Source organism: Lontra canadensis, unplaced genomic scaffold (assembly GCF_010015895.1).
Source record: "Lontra canadensis isolate GAN:19392208 unplaced genomic scaffold, GSC_riverotter_1.0 scaffold30, whole genome shotgun sequence".
Classification (NCBI taxonomy): Eukaryota; Metazoa; Chordata; class Mammalia; order Carnivora; family Mustelidae; genus Lontra; species Lontra canadensis.
The window spans coordinates 1,478,341-1,496,563 of record NW_022631024.1 but is presented as its reverse complement, the minus strand read 5'-3'; the positions used below and the strand labels follow the sequence as shown (position 1 = coordinate 1,496,563).

General features: G+C 54.2%; 1 protein-coding gene across 5 annotated transcripts in view; it reads right to left on the bottom strand.

The window, feature by feature from the left end:
• Positions 1–18,223, bottom strand: part of RGS3 (regulator of G protein signaling 3) — a 116,222-nt gene that overhangs the window by 60,071 nt on the left and 37,928 nt on the right. For all 5 annotated transcript variants that reach the window (XM_032865662.1, XM_032865664.1, XM_032865661.1 and 2 more), the window contains 4 exons: positions 17,952–17,991; positions 12,842–13,038; positions 10,556–10,639; positions 5,511–5,622 (listed from right to left, as the gene is read on the bottom strand). In XM_032865662.1, the coding sequence (XP_032721553.1) occupies positions 5,511–5,622; positions 10,556–10,639; positions 12,842–13,038; positions 17,952–17,991 (433 nt within the window). The remainder of the gene's footprint in view (positions 1–5,510; positions 5,623–10,555; positions 10,640–12,841; positions 13,039–17,951; positions 17,992–18,223) is intronic.

The window sequence follows — 18,223 nt, the reverse complement described above, 5'->3', positions numbered from 1 at the left end:
CCTCAAACCACCAGGGGCAGGGAAGCTGTCGTCCATCTCAGGAGGCCTCCCTCTTTCCATGCTCCCTGTATTAAGGGACCCAGAGGGATACAGATTCAAGATCCCCCTCCAGTCATGGGCTGGATGTTGCCCACAGACGGCTTCCCAGCCCAGGCCTGGCTCCTTGGTGTGTCTTCCTAGAGCCCCGGTCTCGAATCCCAAATTCACCCATTCTTCACCTCCCACCTGGGAGGCCGCTGGGTGGGAGCGTCAGGCTCCCCGCTCCTCCCGCAGAGGAGTGAAGGCGGAAGAGCTACAGAAGCTGTATTTGCTCAGACTGCTTTGGAAACACACAGACCAAGAGATGACCTTGGCTGCCGGAGAAGGCTTCTTGCAGGAGGATCCTTTTGAACTTGAATGCAGGATGGAAAGAAAGGAGGAGGGCATGGGCACAGCAAGGGCACAGGCAACGAGGTACAGAAGCCCAAGGTGTGGCTCAACGGCTAGCAAGCGTGTGGAAGAAGCCCTGCACCTTCTCTGACTACTGCGGGCTGCTCCTCGGAACCCGGCATCCCTCCCCACCGGGCTTCATTCTTCTGGGCACAGACCAGGGACGGTTAGGGACTTCCTGAGTTTCAAGCAGTTGACCTCACTGGGCAGGTAGTCCTTTTCAAGACCACTCCACCTGTAGAAAACCCCACATGCTTACTGTGCCCCGTGCTGTCCGTGCATAAGCCCAGCCCTTGCCACAACCCCTAGGACACAGGGGCTGTTATCGTCCATGATTCATGTGAAGAAATAGGCTCAACACACACTGGAATCAAAGAAATGGTCCAGTAAACCAAAATGTGTTGCAAAGTAAAGGTGACAAAGTAACAGAGACAGTGGGTCAAGCCAATTCCTAAGAAAAGTCGTGAGTGAGGACCCTCATGTGGGTGACAGCCAGGCCCCCCACCTGGAGCAAGCACATGGGCAGTTCCCTGGGCAAAATGAGGGCCAGAGGTGCCGGCAAGATCCAGAGACAAACAGGCCAATAGTAAGTTGGGGGGGGGTACACTCTGGACTTAGAAGAAATCCTTCTACTTCTCCCCACCTGCAGGAGGGTTGGGAGGGAGAAGTCCCCATCTATGAAGTCCATCATGTTTGAGAAACTCTCACTTGGAGGCTTCTGCCAACTTCTTGCCTTGCTGAGGGTAGAGACAAGGGGAGGTGGTTTCTTTTGTTTAAGAAAACATACTGGATGTCTCCTCGACTTTCCAGAACCAGATCTTAGTGCCAAGGGAGAAACAAAAAGATCTATGTGAGAAAATAACAGAAATGTGGGTTTTAGAAACTGGCAGTGAGAGAATAGAAGGCTCTAGAAGGGGCGGGGGGGAAGCCAAGGAGAGGGGAGCCTCAGGGAGACAGGAGGCCAAGGTTGGGGGGAAACTCAGACATATTCCCTACAGTGAGGGGTGGTTGATGACTGCTTGACAACTTTCCTGGGCCGTGACACGTCCTGCCCACCACCCTCCCACATTACCCCGAACCGCCCCTGAAATCTGCTCCATGTCACAGCCTTGTGCTGGCCGCACTTGAGAGAAGGACGGAATGGGGGCAGTGCTCAGCATGGCTCGGAGCCTCATAAAGGGACAGCAAGCCTCGGGAGCCCAGGGTGCCAGGAAGGAGCCACAGCTGCAGAGCAGCAGGCCATGAGGTGGCTGAGCCAGGCAAGCAACCTCACCCTTTTAGGAGCCCTTCTGGGACACAAGTCTGGGCTCTGGTCTTTCCAGAGTGTGGAAATGTGGGGTGAGTAAAAAGGGACACAGAGGTAGCCCACATTTGGGTTTTCCATCCAACAGTCCAACTGCCGTCACCATTTTGAAATTCCACAGAAGTCATCGGCCCCTGGGTGAACCCTGCTTCCTACCAAGGACTGTGGGCTGTGCAGAGAGAGTCCAGAGGCACAGAGATGTTTTTCCCCTCCTAAGTCTGACTCCTCTGTCATGTTCCCAGAGCCCCCTCCAGCCTAGTCAGAGGTCCCAAACTCAACCATCGGCCAAGCCTTCCCTATGCTGTGTGACAAGCCAGGAGACATGTTGTTCCCATTTTCCAGTTGCAGAAACTGAGACCCCGGGAGAGAAAACAAGCTGTACAGGCATGCAGTGAGTGAGGGGCGGAGCTGAGATTTGAACCCAGGACGGCTGCCTCTAAAGCCCGTGTTCTGACCCCTGTGTCCCATTTCTGCTCCCCCTCCCTCGCACCGGTTTATACATCTGCACGCCCCCAGAGGTGGGACCGTGTCTCTCCCCCTGCTATCACCTGGCAGCCAGCTCTCAGGTGGGCTCTGAGAATGCACTCAGCACATGTCAACTGACTAAATTTAACTCCAAGCGTTCCAGCAGCTGGGACCTAAGCCGCTGGGTTTCCAAGCCTGCACACCTGGCTCCCCAGGGTGGATGGAGAGCCCAAGAATCAGCTGGACATCTCCAGGCCATCCTGAGAGACCAGAGCAGGCCAGGAAGACACCCTGTGGGCGGGATGCTGGCCACCCAGGGAGGGAGAAACACAAAGACCAGCAAAGCCAGTAGGCGACAGAGACAGGAAGAGGCCACAATGGGCCCGGGACGACCAGAGATGTCCCAATTGTTAGCACGAGCTCTCCGCCTGTTCCCATTACACTGCCGTTCAGAGCTGCTGAAGCTGGGGGGATGCTGGGCAGGAGGAGGGCTGGCTTAAGGTTTAAGTGGCCACCAGCAGCTGGGAGCTGTGGAGAAAGGTGCTTTCCAGCCCCCAAGCTGGGCAGTGCTTCTAGTCTCCTAGTCAGTTACACATTCACTCAGTCAAGCAACATTCACTGGGCACCGGCAATGTTCTGAGCCTCGTGCTAGACCCTAGGAGGACGCTTGGCCGGGAGAGCCAAGCTCCATTCAGGCAAGTCACACACGGGAGTCATCGGTCCTTGGGTGGGGTAGATTCTCGCCTTCCGGGGAAAAGCCCTCACCAGCCCTAGCCCACAGGAAAGGCCACGTGTGCTCCTCATTCCCATCCTCTTTGCCCCAGACTGAACTTTTCCCACATGCTGACTTGAAAGGGACACAGCTGGGAGGCATAAGCCACATTCATCAGGTACCATTCTGCCATGAGAAGCTCCAGTGGAGGCCCCACGTGGACCTCTTAAAACCCTCACTCAGGCCCTGGCTGCAGCGGCAGGTGTCTGTGGGGGCCAGGGACATGGGCCGGAAGACGGGCACCAGGACTCAGGACACTGGGTTCCACCACTCCAACTCTGACTGCAGGAGAGGGGGACACTGGACCCACAAGCCTGTCTCAGGGGAGGAGGCAGGGCCTAGAGCAAAATCTCAGGGATGGGACATGCACCTGACTGCTCAGTGTCACTGAGCCATGTCCCCGAGGAACCACGTTCGCTGTTGGCTGGTTGACACTGACCGGGAAGGGCATGACAACGCATCCGCACCCAACTGTCCCAGCAAGCCCAGGACACACGCCTACTCGCACACATGCCCCAACACCCGTGTCAGTCCAGGAGGCTCAGGTGGCCGTGGTCATCCCTCCTGAGGAGAGCGGGCCCGGGCCACCCTCACCCCACCATTGGCCCAGAGAGGATGTGGCCTCCACCTCCAGGAAGCCATGCCTGCCCAAGGCTATTGCTCACATAAGCTCAGCATCTGGAGGGTTTCTCTGCAACACCTCAGGCCCCACACCACCCACTTGACCAGCTGCCACCCAGTGGAAGACCGAGCTCACGCTGACTCTAACTTCAAGGCTTGGGTCTGAGGGCTCCAGGAGGGGAAGATCCAGCTTATTCCCAGCCAAGCACCCCCAACCGCACTCCAAGGGGTGGAGGTAGGACATTTGGGCACCGTCCAGCATCTCACAGCAGCCTCAGGGTCCATGTGGAGGTGTCAGAGCTGGGAAAGAACATCAAGGGCTCGTCCAAACCATCTTCCACGGTCCAAGACACCAGAGCCCAGAAAAGGGAGAGAACCAGCTGAAGTCACCCAGCGTGTTAGCTGCAGAGCTGAGCCCAGAGTCCCAGCTACTACCCTCAGCTCTTCCACTGCCCTCTTTCCCCCCCAATAGCCCCCAACAAAGCATAGCAGGTGGAGCCCCTCTTCTTTCCCCTCCCTCCTTCTAGCAGGAGGCTGAGCAGATGAGGGTCCTGGGCTTGTAGCCCTAGACTGGGCGATGAGCACAACTGGGTAAGGGTGAGGTTCTCATAATCAGTCAGGACTTGTTACCGATAGGCCCACCCCTGCCTGGGTCCTGACTGTCTGAGCTGGGGTGAGCAGGCCACAGAGGAAGGGGCTACACTGCATGACTGTGCATGTGAGGACACGTACAGGGGTGCAACAGGGACAGGGGATCAGCAGCTGCAGGGGAAGCTGGGTCTGAGGGAAACTGGGAGGGGCAGTGAAACCCAGGGCCGAGTCGCTCTAGCTCTCACCTGCCCCCTCTTGGGTGGGCACCGGGGAGCCAGGGTCAGAGCTGCATCTGCTCAAAGGGCTGCTCCCTGCCGCCCTGCGGGAGGGGCCGGCTCCAAGAGAGATGACTGGCTTTTTCCCCTCAGGAGCTGCCCTGGCCAGTGGGCAGAAGAAAGTTTGAGGCAGGGAAGGAGAAGTTATAAGTGACTTCCTGTGGGGCAGCCAGAGTGGAGGTTCTCACACTCCCTGGGCTTCTGAGGAGGAAGAACAGCGGGGGTGCCCAACACTCAGGAACCTGGGACGGGTCCGCAAACAGGCAGGAAGTTTTCCTGGAGCAAAACCCGTCAAAACAGAATTCTTTCACTGGGTAATATTTTCCTCTCTGCCCCTGTTGCCCGTGCTTAAACAGGTCTGTTGTTGTTTTCATAATCTGGGAGAGGAAATCAAGCCCCTTTCGGCAGAGACTTCAGGCGCCAAACCAAACCGCTCAGCAGATACTCCCAGCAGGCTTCCCGGTCCCCGGCCGAGGAGGCACTGTGGAAGGTCTGCAGGGGACATCGGTTTCAGGCTCCCCCTGCCCCTGCTCCCTGGGGCTCTGGCCTGGGCGACACAGCTGGGAGGAATACAAGCAGTGCTCTCGGGTCCTGGCTGTGTGTGGTAAGTGGGGTTGGGGACCTGGCGTGGCCCAGGCCCTCTGCACACGACCTTCCCAAATCTGTACAACTGTCTTCCCCACACCGGGAGCCCTGCTTACACGTAAGCAAAGGCAAAGGGGTTAAATCAGATGTGCCTAAGGTCACAGGTATGGGGGGCAGGGCCAAGATGGAGACATGGGTCTGTCGGAGGCCAGAGCTCAGCCGGCTCCACCCCACCACCTCCCAGAAACATTGTCTGGACCAGAAGCCTCCAGCGAAGCTCAGATTGCACAGCCTAGCATGGAGCCGGCCTCCGAGAGCCCCACAGCCCCAGGAGCTGGACATGACCCCACCGCATATGCTCAGATGCCCCACTGATGGCTGGAAGCCCCGGGGCATCCATGCCACTGGGAGGAGTGGGACTCGGGGCAAGTAGGCAGGAGCGCACGGCGTCCCTGGGGCACATACTTACCTTCCTGCAGCTTCACGCTCTGGAGGTAGAGGGGGTTCCTCAGGACGTCGCAGCGGCCCGGCTCGTCCTCCTTGGTGAAGAGTAGCAGGTCGGAGTAGGCAAAGAGCGTCACCTGCATCACCACGGAGCACACTGAACTGGCCGCTCTGCTGGCCCAGAGCCCAGCGGCCACAGCCTTCCCGGGAGGTCTGGGTAAGGGGACCTCGTCATCTCGGGCAGAACGAGGATCAGACTCTCTGTGTGGCCTCCGCCAAGGACAGAGACATGATGTGCAACCAGGACTTCCCTATTGCTCTAGTATTTTCTACACTTTCACAGTGGGCGGGAGGAGGGGCGGGGAGATGGATAAAATCCGACCCTCACCTCCCGTGACACATGGCCCCTGCAGGCCTCTCCACCGCCCACCTCCTGCCAGGCCATCTTTCTGACTTCCCAGAGCCGCTGGCTGGGCGCCACCCTCGAGCTGCGGGGTGTTGGCACATTTGCTTGTGTTCTCCTCTATACGGCTGGCTGAAAGAGCACTGCCCTTGGAGCCAGAAGTCGTGAGGCTCCCCACTCCGGAGCCATGAACACTTGGTTAGGGACCCCGAACCCCCAGCTTTGGTTTTCTTGTCTATAGAGATAGGGGAGTGTCGCTGTCCCGGTCCCTCACAGGCTTCTGTCACCAGCCCTGGGCAGACTGAATGGAAGCATTGAGCAGTAAAAGGTCTTCTTATCACATTCCTCGAGGATAATTTTAACTGCATTAATGCATGATCAGCCTGAGAAAAAGCCAGTTACTTACACTCCAAAACGGACATGTATGTGACTTTTATCTCTTTTATTCACTAGCTGCTCCAAAAATAAAAGGCGAATGCTATTTTTAGACATTATAGGTAAACCAACAGGCATGCTTAGCATAGTTTCAGGCCAAAAAAAAAATCTGCTTGATCCCGTAATGCCACTGAAGATCACACTGTTCTTTGTTTTGTAAATCTTGCAGTGGCCTTTAGCTAAAAGCAATAAAATCCAATTTTAGAGTCTCCAAAGAAAACAAAATATTATTAATTCTGTGGACTTCCCTTTGAGGTGTCAAAATCTGACACTTCATCTCCTCTGAGGTAAGAGTCAGAGCCAGAGGGCTCGGCGTGCACCCCCAAAGGCCACAGTGAGCGTGTGCGGGACGGTTGCTGCAGTTTCGAAAGTTAACATGGTGACATTTAGCTCTCTGACTGTTCCAGGTGGCCTAAGAAGTCCACCTCTAATGTTCTACTTACAAGGATATGTAATATGAATTGCACATGAAATTAATATGAAACTATAAGGATGTGCTCAACAGCATCTCATCAGCATCTACAACCAAAGAGCGCAATGTGCCAAAATGCCTACAGCTCAATCCAGTTTTGTCTAATAAAACTGTAAATGTGTACATTTTTTACATGTCTATGATACCACTCTTCACGAGTACAATTTCCCTTCCTACATTTCTGTTTCATTTGCATCGTATGACAAGAGAGTCTATTACTTTTGTAATTTAAAAATATATAATTTTTTTTCAAAGGACCCCTTGGCTTCTTGAGCACAGTGCAAACAGACAGGTTGGAAGGAAGCTGGGCCCCAGAGACAACAGGGGTGTCATTGAGCAGGAGGCTCTCAGGAACTCTAGCTTCTCCAATGGGGACCAAACACAAGAGCTCCGAAACTGTGGGCTGGGAGGGATCTTGGCAGTGACTCTCTCTGGACCTCTTCCAAACCACAGTCCTGACCCAACACGGACTAAAAGAAGCCCCCATCTGTTAAGTTCTTTCTTTCTGCTCAGTGGGTTCTTACTTATAAATAACATCGCTGCCTTCATTTATAGATGTGGATCCTGCAGCTCAGAGAGGTTAAGTGACCTGTCCAAGGTCACACAGCCAGGGACCATTGCCCAGGTCTGGCTGACCCTTAACCTCTCCCAATACGAAGGGGTAGCAAGATGCCTACAGCCGTCCTGCCCCTGAACGTGAAACAATCCAAGCAGGGACCAAAACAGAAACACAAAGGAGACCCAAAGTGAAGCTAAGGGAAGAAGCTAAGGGTAGAAAATGATCTAAGAGCTGAGAAGGATCTCAGGGGTTGATTCTCTACGCAAACCTGTAGGCTTTCCCACTCAAAAGAAACCTGGCAGTCACCTCTAGACTCAGGGAAGCTGGCAGGGGGCGGGGCGGGGCGGGGGGCACAGTCTGCCAGGAACCTAAAATGTCAAAAAATGTCCCAGGCTCAAAGAGAGCTAGGTGGACAGCCACTGGGGAAGAGGCATGGGCAAGGTGAGAAAAGCTCCAGGCCCCTCTGGCCCCAATTCCCAGAGCTGAGAATGTGGTCTAGACAGGAAGTGATTAAGGCCTGAATGGAGAATTTCCCCAAGGGTCGGGTCAGGGAAAGGACAGAGCTGGCACACAGATGGAGGCAGGGCAGAGGGGCAAGCGTGCCAGGGGGGCCCCTCTCCTGTGTCACCAGCATCCTGCTGGCCTTCCTCCACAAGGAGCTGTAGCAGCCCACAGTGGCGTGACGCCCTTCTCCACCACCCAGTTACCTGCTGTCTTCCCCAACAGGCCACGGGAACCACCAAGTGTCTTTCCCACATCTGCTCCTAGGATACATCTGCTTTCGCAGAGGGTCAAGGGTTTTGCTTGGTTAGGAAATCTTTGCAACTTGGGGGTTCACCTCTCCCAAGTAGCCCTAACCAAGCTTCCTCTGGAGATCTTGCCTAAAGGCAGAGTTTGCAGAAAAGACCTTGGTGCCTTAGTTAATGGTAAACTCAGTGAGTCAGTGCATAAAGTAAGGGTGTGTCCATCTTATGCCCCATAATGCCCCTGTGACCTTGAGTTCAGGGCCTGGCTACCCTGTAGATACTCAACAGCTATTGTTTGAACATGTAAGCGAGGGTAGTCCATAATCCTGTGATCTTAGGGCATGTTACTCAAGTGTGGTACTTCTGGGAGGGGGGTGACGTGGGGCAGCCCAGTGTGAGACCGCATCTGCTTGCAGACATGAGCCAACTGGAGCACGCTCGGAGAAGAGAGGGGAAGAACAAGAGGGGAACATTCCAGGAATAAAGGTTTCTGTTACAGGTAAGGGAAAACTGACAATTTAGCACTCTCTAGTAACAAAACCCGTGCCTGGAGGGGCTGCCTATTCCAGATCAAAACCTGGCTGGAACCATCATCTAGAAAGTTACAGGAACATAGGACTTCGGAGGTCCCAACTAATGCTGTGGTTCTACAAACTTCTCCAAGCCCCTCCTGAACTGGTTCATGTTTTTGACCTGAAGGCCCCAAGATCCATGCCTTGGCTTCCTAGCATATCTCATGAAAAAGAAATATATTTACTTGGTTTTCAAATCACTTCTTTCAGTCCTCAAAAAGGATATCTTAGTTCTAAGACTCCGAAGAGCCCCTAAACAAAGATTTTGGGGATGGATTATAAATGTAATCAGGCTATGGCTCCAGTCTGGGCTTGCCAGGCCGTTTTTCAACAAACATGCCAGAGGCAGCATGGGAGAGCAACTCCAACCCAAAGAGCCAGGAGCCAGCTAAGGCTGGCCCCGCCCCTAATGAGCCAGGAGGCCCTGGGGTTCCAGCCAATCTCAACAGAGCCTCAGCTTCCTCATCTGTAGAATGGGGACAACTGGGCCTCTCGTGAGGATGCCATGGGAGCGAAGTGAAGATATGCTATGTAAAGTGCACACATTATGAGAACACACAGTGTGTGCGGAGTGTCTGAGCACCCAATGGTGAGAGGATAAACGAAAGAGCAAATTTAGACAGACGTGTGTATTTCGGAGAGCTGCCATTTCTGCCTTCCTCTCGGTCTTGGGAATTTGTAGCCACACCTCACTCTCTGACCCTTGGCCACCTGACTTAGCTCCATCACACACTTACTCATCAAGCACCGCTCCAAGAAACTTTTTCTTCCTAAAACTCAAATGCCCCGCACCAAGATGAAGTCTTTCTCTCTCAGTAACGTATGCCAAGATTCCTAAGAAAGCTCCTCAAGAGGACGTCTAGAAATGTAGTGAGCAATGCCAGTGTGGTGGGAATAAGCATGCGGTCTCCCCAGGGAGAAAGAGAGATTTCTGGTCCCCTTTTTGAGAAAATACACAAGCAGCCTCCCGCTTAGCCACCACTACACATAGGGCCCCAGAAGGCTGAGGCTGAACAGGCCCTTAGTGATCCACTAACCTCAGCTACCTCAAAGACACGCACCCCCGCTGGCTCAGATGAGAGCACTGAGGAAGGACAGGGATGTCACAGTGAGCCAGCAGCAGAGCAGAAACTGGCTGTATGCTTCCTGCCTCCAGGTTTCCCGATCATTCCTCTACCCCCAAGCTGCCACTCAGCTCTGCCAAGCTCCACAGTTGACCTGATCAGCAGCAAGCCCCCAGATAGGCCACTCAGATCCCCGGGCTCCAGCTTCTGCACCAAGAAGATTTCACAGGCCTGAGCCAGCTCTGGGGCTTGTGTGGGTGAAGGAAATTCCCCTAGTTAGAGATAAGCAGAGGCCAGCTCCCAGGCAGAACGGCGTGATCTCCATACCCAGGCCTCTGCTGGCAGAGTGAGAACCCAGAAGATATCACAGGCTTATTCCTCAGAAGAGGATTTGGGATTTGGTTTAATACAGACCTGGAAAAACCTGAGTAACTGATGCTCCTTCAAAATATTCTCTTTGGCTTACAGCTCCAATCTTCTTACCTACAAAGTCATTCCTCACAGCTGGGGTGAACTACCACCTCTCCTGCTCCTTAGGGAAAGTTGGGACAAACAATGGGATGTCTTGCAGGGCTGGGCAAATGTCCTAACCATCAGAGGTGGACTAAACAGCTTTGAAAGGTGGTGAGTTCCCCATCACTGAGAATGTACAAGAATAAGCTGGATAGCCAATCGGTAAAGAGGGGGATGGCAGGGAAGGGAGGGGGAAGACTTCAGGATTATTCTACCCTGAGACTGTACAACTCTAAGACCACAAGGAAGAGAGAAGGCAGGGGCCTGGCGGATGCTGGTGAAGCCACATGTGTAAGTAAGCCTTACCTCGATGGCCTTGTTCCTCCCCTCGTACAGCAGCAGCTCCTCGGACAACAGGAGAGTCCGGGCAGGGTTACAGAGATCTAAAGGCTGAAAACAGTGTGGGCAGTTCAGAGAGGCCAGGGGGAAATGAGGTGTGGGGCAGAGGCAAGCATGCCAGAGCCAGCCACAGAGAACCTTCTCAACAGACTGAGAGAAGCCTCCAGCCTCCCCCCAGCCCGAGAGCCCACACGCCCCCTCACACACAGGTGGAAACAGAAAGACAGATGCTCTTGTGCTGGGTGGAACTGTGGCTGCCACCTTCCCCACCAAGCCCTCCATAAGAGCCATGTTCTGGCAGGAAGTCCAACCACATGTTTAGGTGCTTGCAGTCTGACTCCACTGGGCCCTGGGGCCCTCCAGCCCCCACTCTCCTCCATCTGTCCTATTCTGGCCTCATGGGGAAAGTCCCTACTGCCAGGGATCCTGAGAGCCTCGTGACAGATTTGGTCTCTCCCGTCCCTTTAGAGCCAGGCCGGTCCCTGCTCTCCATGCAGAACAAGATTGTATTAAGGGACTCCTTCCTGGCAAGCAGTCCCCAGGGACCGATTTTTACCCCAACTTCTCACCCACCCCATCACCCTACCCTGTGTCTGCTCTGGAGGCCCTGCCCCCTGCCCAGCCCAGAGAAAGCTCCCTAGGATCTGGATGACCCAGCAGGGCTTATCCTGGGCGCATGCGTATTTATAACATGGCTTCTAGGAACCCAACACCAAGCAGGTTCTGGAAGAAAGATAATGAAACAATGTCCACTACGCGCAACCCCCTGGGTGGATATCACCAAGGATGTGAGGCTAAAGAAGCAAGGCCCCAGAAGAGACCGAGCAAAATACGTTCCCCAGGAAAGCACATGGAGGCGGTCAAAGTAAAGGGAAGCAAGGAGATGACCATCCAGGAGTCGGGTTCGTGGGCAGGCCCGGAGGGGTGGAGGGTGCTGGGATCAGGAGGAAACATGGCCTCCGGAGGGGCAGCGCGGCCTATGGCTTTATCTCAGCGGATACAATGACTGGTTCACCTTTACAATGATTGGTTCACCTGTACATGCATTAGGCCATTTCGGGTTTACGTATGTTGCAATTTAAATGTTGTTATAACTTTCTGAAAACAAATTTTCATTTTGTGTAAAGATTTTAAAAGGAAAATGAAAAATAGCCCCCGTGAATGCCAAGAGTTTTGTGGTCCTGTCCTGAGAAAGAGAAGAGACCAAAAGAAAGGCAGGAGCCGTCCAGGGCAAAGGGTGTCACCCACCAAAGTTTCATGGAGAAGGAAGGCGTGGTCAGAAATGAAGCCCCTGGGACCATGTCTCCTCTATGTAGCTGATGAGAGGACCAACCAACATGGTCTTTCTGGAAAGCCATTTGTCAATATATATAAAGAGCCTTTGACATGTTTATGACCCATGACCCTGTCATGTCAGTTCCAGGGCTCTCTTCCAAGGAAAATAATCAAAGGGGTAATTCACGCACAAGGATTTTCATTACAGAGCTGTTTGCAGTAGCAAAGGAAGGAGCCAGAAGTCTATCTGAACAGAGAGCTAGTTAAACAAATACATGTCCGTGAGCTAGAGCCGTGTGTGGCCGCTACAGATCAAAGGCTGGAAGAGTATTTAGTGACGCAGGAAACGTTCCTATTGCAACTCCAATTTGAAAAAGGAAAAAGGATAGAGAATGTACAACAGGGGGCTGTTTGGTTTTCCTTCTGAAGTGTGTACACGCACACAGACAAGACACCTGTATGTTCACACCGATGGCATCTGGGGGTGGAAGACACAGAGGTTTGGAAATGGGGAGGAAGGGAAGGGAGGAGCAGAGGGAGGCATAGGAGAGGGGCATCGAAATGAATCTCAGGCACCAGCTCATACTGGCCAGACTTGTTGGCTAAGACCAAGGAGAACACACAAGACGCCAGGCTTCAAGGCTCTCCCTCGCTCATTTACAAACAGCAAACCACTGGATGAGCCACGAAGCAGGAGCCTCAGCAAGCAGGCCCCGTGGCAGTGCCAACAAGTAGCTGTATCATGCCTGCCCTGTCCCCAGAGAAAGGGAAAATTGAGAAAGGCGTCGGGAAGAAGAGCCCCTCATTCTCCTGGTCCTCACCCCGGGAACCTCTGCTCCCTCAGGATAACCCCCAGAAGCCTGTGCACCTGAAGTCATTTCTTTCCCCAAAGGGAAATCTTCTGGAATGATCCTGGGGCAAAGGACTTTCCTCTGTCTCATCTCCCAAGGGAGCCCTTGGGACCAGCCACTAGCTCACCTGAACAAAGACCGGGAACACCAGGACCTTGGGGGCCAGAGTGACATAGGTCCCATAGCTTGAATGTGGGGTGTGTGGCCTCATGACGGGGCAGTTCTGGTAGTTGGCGTGGCCCTTCACGGTCTGCACTGTCTTCATCAGCCGGGACTTCTTCCCCAGGCCTGTGTAGGACTTCCCTTTACTGGGACTGCCAGATTCTGCGGAACAGAAATGGGGGACCATGATGCATTTCCATGCAAAGGCAGCCCCTCTGCAGAAACAGAACATGGACGCGGCCGGTCCCTCACTACTTACTGAGTGTTTGCCACGTGCCGGGCCCTGCAGGAGGTGCTGAACAGGGAAGGGGGCCTCAGGAGGGTCTCAGGCTGCAGGGAAATCCCTCACACTCTGGTGGGAGGTACTGACCCATAGAGAAGCAACTCTGGGACTCAGAAGGAGCCGGGAACCACCAGCTGGTGGAGTCAGCAGTCCCCGCCTCCTGTCCAGAGCCCAAGTCAGACCTACCAGTTTGGCCTCATGCTTTTCAAAATCAGGAAATCTCTCACGTTCGAAAAATCAGAAGATCTGACCTCACCGGACCCACAGTCCCACATAGAACATCAGTCAGCTGGGCGGCCCTGGGTGTCAGACATGCCGCCACCAGCCCCACGGCTCCCTCTGCGTGCCCAGTGCAGCTCACTGGTTCCCTCGCCTTCCGGGTCCCACAAACAGAGGGACTGGAGGTCCGGCGGTAGCGGAGACAGGGGGCTTTCCTAGGCTGTTTTGGAGACTGCCCTTTATTAGCGGTGGGAGGTGGGGCAGCCTGGCTCACCTGTGTCGGTCTAAAATAAGGAGCAGCGCCTACTGGGCCAGTTCCCAGGAAAGAACCCCAGCTCTGAGGCCATGTGGCTGTGCCCAGATTCCACTCCTCTGCTTACTAGCTTGGTGCCCTTCAGCTACTCCCTTCGCCCTCTTAGAGTCTTGGTTTCCTTAACTGCAGTAACAGAACTGAGTTCAGTGGGTTGCCATGAGAATTCAGTGAGACGTTCCAAGCAAAGCCCTAGAACAATTCCTTGGGACCTGCTATGAGCACAACAAAGGTTAGCTGCTAACTTATTGTGGCACTTGTTGTGGTGGCTCCTCGACTCGGAAAAGCAAGTGAATCGGGCGCCCCGCAGAGTCTGAAAATCCCAGGCTTCACTGCCAGCCAGGAGGCACTCTGGTCAGCCACCAACTTACACATTATTCTAATCAGAAAAAGGAGAGAGAGAGAAACGCTTCAGGGAAAAGAGCAGAAGGCTGCACGGCAGGGGCTCCTCTTTCAGGGGACACTGCTGGACACACCCCCCCACGCTGAACAAGAGATAGCGTGCAGGTCTTCATCGGGTCCTGTCCACTGGGCAGAGGAGCAAAACACAGAGTAGCTAAAGAGTCAGGGATTCTTGGGTGCAAGCAGGTAGGAGGCCAAGTGCATTGCATTCAGGCTCGGCAAATACCTGGATGGCCTTGGCGGGGGTGGGGGGGATGGGGGGGAGGCACTGCTGCCAGGTGGGCAATTGGCCCATATCCTAGGACCTAGGCCTCCTTCCACCACCACCACCACCCCGAGTCCCAGCAGCCAGGGGTGAACAGGTGGTCCGAGCCCAGCAACATCTCTGGGAAGCTCCCCGCCAACGCGAGGTCCTGGCCTCAGAGGAAAAACTCAGCTCAGAAGATCTCACACTTACTTCCTCCGCCCACGCCCACCACATGCCCCTTCTCACCAAGTCGGGTGAGAAAAACAAGTCAGATCCCCATCACAAGTGACCACTGATCACAGCCATATCTTGGGGCAAGACTCAAACCACCACTTCCTGCCTCTTCAAGGAGTGGCTTAGAGTAGAAAGAATGTGAGCCCCGGGGCTGGGGGAGGGAGCAGGGACAGAGGGACAGATGGATGGAAGCAGTTCCACAGCCCCTCCTCTGATCTGGCCCCTGACCCCAGCCCCAGAGAGGGGTGTCTGCTGCCAGGCCCTCTCCCTTTTGCTGAAAGAACCCATCCTGGGTCTCCAGACCTGCCCTGGATTTCATCTAGACAAGACACATGAACGTGAGCACTGGCTCCCCCAGACGCTGGCTATATAACCCTAAACAGGTGCCTTCCCACTATGAGCCAGACTTTTCCCCACTGCTAAGTGGAGACAACACACAGTGCCACCTTGTCTGCTCTGGGGCTGGTGGTGGGGGGGCTCTCACCACAGGCCTGAAGGGAAGGGGCTTATAAGAGTGGAGTGAATAAGGGATTATCACAAACCCAAGCTAACAGACCATCCACCCAGCAGGGCCAGTATGAGGACAGGGCTGCTGGGGCTCAAACCATACCGTGAGTGAGGTCACAGGGTCCAGCTGAAACTAAATAGTCTAACGGAACATGACCAAGCCTAGACCAGAGAAGGCAAAACCACAAAGGACTGACAAGTAGGGGACTGAGACAGACCAAAATTAAAGGGCACCATTTGTCGAGGCCAAAATCTGGGGCTTGTGTGTTCAGTCTCAGACTTGGAAAAGAATCCCCATCTTCCCTTCCCCTAGCCCAGCGGCATGGGGCTGTCACAGCCTCTATGCCTTGGGCCTACAGAGCCATAAATAAGCTGTACGACATACCTGTGCCTTCAGGCGGGAAAAATGTGCTTAACCCCATTTTATAGGCCAGACAACTGAGGCCTAGACTGGCTGGGTGACCTGCCCAAGGACACTCAACCAATGCCGGGTATAAAGCAAGATCAATCCAACCCATGCAGTGGTCATGCCTGAAAGCCCCATCTCCACACAGCCCTGGATAACTTGTAGCAAGTGGGCGTGGCCCTCCAAAACTGATTTTCTGCAAGTATCTTTTTTTAAAACCAGCCGAGGTTGCAACCCGGCTACTGAGCTCTGGGAAGTCAAACTCCTTGGCTTCCCACCTGCTGCCTCTTAACATCCTCCGGTCCAAACCCCCACGTCAACCCTTTTGCTACAACACCTGCTCCACTGACCAAACACAGTAATTGCTCGGCTTTGCTCTGGCTCCCGAGGCGAGCCCTGGCAGCCATCCCAGTCTAGCACTGGAAAATCTGAGGCTGGGCTCCTTTGCAGGGCAGGGGACAATGCTGAGGGGACCAGCAGCCCCAGGGAACATGCCAACTATAAGCAGCAAACGCCCGAGGCCTCAGAAGGGCACCAGACCCCAGTCAACTCTGGATGGCTCAACTCACCCCTCCCTGCCAGAAGCCAGGCGGCCCAGCCAGAGGAGGCAGAAGTCAGCACTGCGGTGACAGCCCCAGACTCTGGAACCCCAAGTGTGTTTAAGGGAAGGTTCAGTTCCACCCCTTCCTCTGAACTCCAGGACTGGGAGCTGTGAAGACTTGATCGCTAATAAAGACCCAAGCTACACTTGCATACCGAAGAAAGCCATTACCAATGAAGAATAAACGAAGGAAGGTCAAGTTCTTCGTACAATGCCTTCAAAAAGCTACCACTGTTATTAACCCAGTCACATCTCCTCACTTGTCCCTCTCTCCACAGCTTAGATGACTGTGTCCTTGGTCCCCTTAATACTATATTCTCAGGGTGCCTGGGTGGCTCCGTGGGTTAAAGCCTCTGCCTTCAGCTCAGGTCATGATCCCAGGGTCCTGGGATCAAGTCCCGCATCAGGCTCTCTGCTCAGCAGAGATCTCTGTCAAATAAATAAATAAAATAAAATAAAATAAAAAAATACTATATTCTCAGAGGGGAATCAAAACGTGGATCCAGGATGGGTGGACTTCTGGAAGCATCTGTCAGGCCAAGAAGGGCTCAATCTCACTCCGCTAGCCCACCAAAAATGGTGCCCTCTCTAGCTCTGGGGCTCCTCAACAGACCTGCAGACCCCAGCAGCAACCAGCCAGGGTCATTTTCCTTCACTCGGTCACTCGGCTGAAGTTCTGAGTACCCGCTGCCTGCCACACCCCAGGCCCAGCACCGGATGGGCAGAGAGGAGCTAGCCTAGGCCCTGCCTTAATGAAGTCACCATTTAGCAGAGACACCCCGCTCTACCCTAATGCGCTGACTAAAAGCTTTTTAAGAACTCAGTGTTGAATAACTATCAGACTCCTCTCCAGAAGGAGCACAGACGCATTGCCAAAAGACCAGGCTCACCCATCCAAATGGCCTACCCTGGAGAGAATGAAGATGCCTTCCATCAGCAGCTCTGAGCCTGATGGGAGCCCTTTTCCCCCCAAAGGCATAGGCGCTCTTCCAAGTATCCGCTCGAAGCCAGCATCGACTTCACACTATGGATGGGGAGTATGGCAAGGAAGCAAGTCTGCCAGCGGCTGGGAAAAGGCCCCTCTCAAAGAAGGAAGTCCCCAGGCACTCTGTAGGCATTGGAGAAAGGGCTCGAGCATGGGACCACCAGGCAAGGCTGGTAGCCGCCTTCCAGATACAAGCTGGACTTGAGTCGGCTGGACCCCGCCAGGCACGTGGAGGGCCTTCTGGAATGCCCCACCAGCTCCAGCAACCAAGACTGGGATCTCGGGCATCCTGGGAGGAGGCCCTGGTTTTAAGCTCAGCTTCTCTCCCTGGCTCTTAAAACACAGGGCTAGGATTCAAAGGCCAAAGGAGAACCAGTCCAGAGACACCCTTGCAGGTTGAAAATAACTATCTTCTGCGTAGCCTCCCTTAGTAGACACGCTCTTGCTCACAGCCTGTCTCTCCTTTACCCCTCCTGACAACTCTCTGAGGTGGGAACTGTCAGCCCCATTTTATAGATGAACTGAGGTTCAGTGAGGGGACAAGGATAGTTCACCATCATGCAGCTCCGATTTGAGCCCTCCACGCCCCTCTTCTGGGCGGGCCTGACTGGGTGGCCTATGGCACCTAACATTTTGGTTTCTCAGTAAAACGGAATGAGTCCCAATCGAATGCCGGAATCCTGAACACCATGTCCTAGACTGCTATGGAAAGGTTCCTTTTTCCTTCTCAGTTCAGGCTCCCAGGAGGAGAGACACTGGTTCAGGGAGGGACAGCAGGCATGGAGGGGAAAGAGAGTCTGTGTCAATGCACTGGGGATCCTGACAGCTGAGCTCACATCTCTTTGGGGCTTGGTGGGGACGGCAGCAGAGGACAGACCCACCTTCGGGGATGGCATCCTCCTGGTACACAGGCCGCAGCAGCTGCAAAAGAAGACAAGAATCACCTCAGCTCCAGGAATGGGGAGGGATAACCAGGCAGGAAGGGAGCACCTCAGGGCACAAAACCCAGCCACCCAGGCTAAGGAGCAGAGGGAGGTGCTTCGAGGGATTACACATTCCAGAATCTTCTAGAATGTTAGAGTTGAATAGAGCCTTAACGTTCATCTAGTGTAACCCCTAGTCGGCGTCCCCAACTTTCTTGATGGTGGCTTGT